Raw genomic sequence first — 4,613 nt, forward strand, 5'->3', positions numbered from 1 at the left:
TTTCAGGATGTACTTTCATGTTATGTTTGTCAGGGCCTGGTGTGCCATTTTTAATTTATCCATTTTTCACCAAGGATTACTGGCATTTTAGTTATAAGCTCTAATGGCAAAATGATTTCATTAGGAAACAATTCCTGAATCTGGCAGCAATTTAGATCACCCTGAAAAATCAAATCACTTGCTCCTTTATATATATTTTTTTTTTTTTAAAATCACAACAGAATCCATCCATATTGTTAACAGACAATCCACCAGAACCAAATTAAAAAAATAAAATTAAAAAAATAAAACCTTGCCTTGATGGAGGTAGTCGCCTATGAAATACGTTCCCACACCCTGGAAAAAACAAGTGAGTTCATGCCTCTTAAAACAGACTTGCCGTCAGGTTCCTCAGGCATGTAAATCTTCACATTTCCCCACCTTTAAATCACAACTCAGCTCAGACATTCATGTTCTTTACAGCAATATAAAATATGAAGGGATAGATACACCACACACCTTTTATAAACATTTATTAGCCGGAATAATCCAGCTCAGACAAGTACACCATATTGTTTCAGAACGTCTGTGTATTTTGCAATCTTTCCCTCAACGTTCTTCTCTGCCTGCTTGGTCAGCTTGATCACAGACTTTTTCTTGGCATAGCGGAGCTTGGCCTTCTCCTTTCTCTTCTCCTCCAGAGTGGCGGTGATAGCCTGGTACTTCCAGCCGACCTCATGTGCCAAACGCCCAAGGAGAGCAAACTGGGGGAGAAAAAAAAAAAAAAGAAAAAAAATGTTTGAACTTCATAAGCCAAATCAAGTCTAAACTTATCTGCAGTGAGTGGCTTGACTGACATTTGAAAAACTCATTTTCAGGCACAGAAATCCTTATTTTAAATTCCCTGAGAAATAACCACTTTTTATACTCCACCTACCAAATCTCATGATTATTTTTTTAATATCAAAAATGTTGGACTGACCTTACGAGTGGGCTTCAGACGCACAATCTTCAGAGCAGCTGGGACAACCATGCGCTTCCTCTGCAAAGTAAGACAAACTTAGAAAGGGAAGAAACTTTCATCTCTTTTCATTAACAAAAATGTCATGCCTCAGAAAGGTCAGAAATCCCTTTTCATAACATTGTTCAAACAAGAGGGGTAAATGAAATCATCACAGACAGCCAATATATAAAGATTTAAAAAGATAAAATGTTGTGGCACCTTGTCGTAGGGAGGGGGAATACCATCAAACACCTTCAGCCTCTCAAGTGCAGCCTGACCTCTCTTGGTTTTGTGGGGCAGCATGCCTGGTTGGAAAAGATTCCTCTTCAGTTCAACGCATTAAAAATGACTAGTTTTAACACGTCAATCTCAGCACAAGTGTACATCCTTGCTTAGCTCAGCAATCAGATCCGTAATGTCGTGTTCATCAACGATGATCAGTTTTGACAAAATTCATCACAGTTAAACAAGGATCCACTTGTAATGAGTCAAACCACTGCTGTGTAAAACAGCATCTGAAAACATCCATGTAACGGAGAATACTTCGATAAATTTAATTATCAGACATTTAGTCTTCAATAGACAATTGTGATGGGGCATTCAGCTAGTTCTCATCTGATGAATTTTATTAATACATTCATTACATTGTACTCATTACATTTGTTCATAAGTTAAATGTAATAGGTAAATTACATTTACATTAGTTAGGCAGAAAATACAGCTATTGTTATCCTTAGAATTTCAGGGACACCAAATTCTCACCTCTGACTGTCCTCCAGAAGATCCTGCTGGGAGCTCTGAAGTGGTAAGGGCCACGAGAGGGGTTGGTGTTCATCCTCTTACGCAGGAAAGCCAGATACTTCACTGTCAAGGTGTAGATGGTAGAAAATAAAGTTAGACACAAACAATATAAAAAACACCATGTGTTAAAAAAATTTAAAAAGCTGATGTCTCAGATGGTAGTGCATGTAAGGTATTCTCATGGTCAGTGAAACTCGAATAATAGTGATAAAACATCATTGACAACAAGCACCTTTAAAAAAAAACAAAAAAAACAAAACAAAACTTCTAACTCACGTTTGTTACGGTAAAAGTTGCCAGAAATGTTGATGCCTTCACATCTTACAACCACAACTTTGTGTCCTAAAAAGAAAACCAGGGTTAAGAATACAGATAAAAAAAATACAAAAAGGATATTTTGTGCTGTCTTTTTAACAAGATTATTAAATTTGCCTATAATTAAATAATTAAAGACACTGGAAATAGGCTGTTCCATGCTCAATGTCATCCAACACTGAAGAGCAGTTTGTCTACACGATGAGACTTTTCAAACTTACCCAGAAGTAGCTGCTTTGCGACAATGGCAGAAAGCCGGCCAAGTAGGTGGCCCCTGCCATCAAGCAGCAGAACCTGCATGATTTAATGAAACATTACTTATTACCATTATTAATAACGTTACGAATTACTTCAACATTACATTCAGACACTTGTAACAATTTACAGTCCGATGCCTGCCTCACAATCTTAGGGTAACAGCCACAGCAGGTAATAAGGCTAAATGTTTCATTGACTTGTTGCATTCATTTTATTTTAATAAAAAGTTTCTCCAGGACTTAAAAAGCCATTTCACCGCTGTTTTGTGTTTTTAAAGCCGTCACATGGACATACGCCGCTTAAGATGTTAGCTAGCACCGTAAGCTAAGACGACACATTATGTCTTCAACAATAAGCAAAGATTTAAATGCCATTGCTCTTTTGTATATAATAAAATCGATCTGGTAGCCTTGGCGTAACTTTCCCAGTCAATGCCTCGGCGGCAGGAATAAGGAAAAACAACAGGGTTCACAAGGCTGTGAAGCATTGACTCGGTCAGGAAGCTGCCATGATGGACACACGTTCACTCAGTTACGACGAGCGGCCTGAAATGTTTTAAAACAACGACTTGGTGATAAAAGTGTAGCAACACAATAACCACGTCAGGTATGCTAAAAGTTATCTACCAATGTTTGACCAAAACAGCTTTTATTTCGACAATATAAACCCCAAATAGAGCATTATGATTCTGCAGCAGCTGCCCACCTTATTGAACCGGTCCGCCATGATGCGCGAAAAGAAAGATGCACGGGGTTGCTCATGGTAAAAGGCAGGGGCTGGCGGAAGTGATGACATTCACTTCTTCCTCGTGGGGTATTTATCATGTTTTAGCGCCACCACAAGGAGGGTTAAGTTAATACAATGATTATCATGAGGTAATTAGGTCCATCTGAATCAGGCATTGGAGAAGGGATCAAGTAAAAGTTGCAGGACAGTGCATCTTGTGGGTACTTGCTGGGTCACAGCTGGGACATAAATGCATTGATTTAAAACGGACACTACAGCAGAGGGACCTGTTTGGATTTAATAATTTGGTCAGATGCAAAAAAACAGTAAATGCATAATGGCGATGATGTTTTGGATCTGAGGTGATACATAAGAAGATAATCAATGTATAGGTTCATGGAAACAAATGGGATCCACCTTATAAAATATTATGGGTTACAGATGGACAAATTATAAAGCAGACATTGCCAACATGTTAATGATGGTCCCGCACAGTACTCAGGTTATGTCTACGCTCTCAGATGTTTCTCAAATCCAGTCCACATGCCCCCCTGCCCTGCATGTTTTAGATATGATCCTCCTCCAAAGCACCTGAGTCAGGCTATTGAACTTCCTCATCAAATTCTTTGCAGCCTGTTAACGAGCTCTTCATTTCATTCAGGTGTGTTAAGGTAGGGTTGCCTATAAAACATGCAAGAAAGGGGGGGCTGAGGACTGGAATTGAGAAACACTGGGCTATATGAATACAGAGTGTAAAATCCCTAAAGCTAGTTTCTTGTGTAGAGCATTAGTATCAACTGGACAGAACCCATAAAATACAGGTAAACTTGGGTTGGCACCTAGTGTTGGTACAAAATAGGTCACTCATCAAAGATAAATCCATTGGCTCATAATGGACAACATGACTGGGACCACTTTGGGTTTAAAAACTGGATTAGACATAGGACACAGCTATGTCACAGATACTTCCATCACTGATCCAAAGTGGTACACAAATAAGTAACCAGTGTATGGGTTCATGGGGAGTACAGATCAGGCCCACCTGACCAATGCGTAAGGGTCACAAATGGACAAACACAGATCTACTGATTTGTTACCAATTAATGTTATTTAATGAATCATGTTCTTTTTACTTCTATCACTCTCTCTATATATCTTTGGATTGAAAATATTTCAATAGTTTTGCATTTACAATTCACAAAATGTCCAAACTTCCTGGGAAACTAGGTTATAATGTATATATATTTATAACCACTCTTGATATTGATAACTTCTCAAAGCATATAGAATGAAAAAAAGCATATATAGAAAACACATCAAAAGCAGATAATCCTCAGATTTGAGATGTGTTACTTAGCTGTTATAGCTTTTGGAAATACCAGCACCATTTACATTATGTGTGTTGCTTTTAACTATAATTTAGTGCTTCCAGTGTGACAGTCTGTCAGTAACAAACAGCCCAACTATGAAGTACACAACAGGTAAGAATTTGACAACGCTGTACAACTTCTGTAGCATGCCATGGAAACAA

At 38.2% G+C, this 4,613-nt stretch overlaps 1 protein-coding gene across 1 annotated transcript; it reads right to left on the reverse strand.

The window, feature by feature from the left end:
• Positions 1-495: 495 nt before the first annotated feature.
• On the reverse strand, positions 496-3,151 carry rpl13a (ribosomal protein L13a; the record flags this gene model as incomplete). Its single annotated transcript, XM_079262457.1, has 7 exons — positions 496-743; positions 962-1,021; positions 1,202-1,287; positions 1,745-1,846; positions 2,060-2,125; positions 2,320-2,392; positions 3,062-3,151. The coding sequence occupies 7 exons, from the start codon at positions 3,149-3,151 to the stop codon at positions 534-536; spliced, it is 687 nt and encodes a 228-aa protein (XP_079118583.1). The 3' UTR covers positions 496-533.
• Between the last annotated feature and the right edge of the window lie 1,462 nt (positions 3,152-4,613).

This window comes from Telmatherina bonti (assembly GCF_933228915.1).
Source record: "Telmatherina bonti genome assembly, chromosome: 22".
Classification (NCBI taxonomy): Eukaryota; Metazoa; Chordata; class Actinopteri; order Atheriniformes; family Telmatherinidae; genus Telmatherina; species Telmatherina bonti.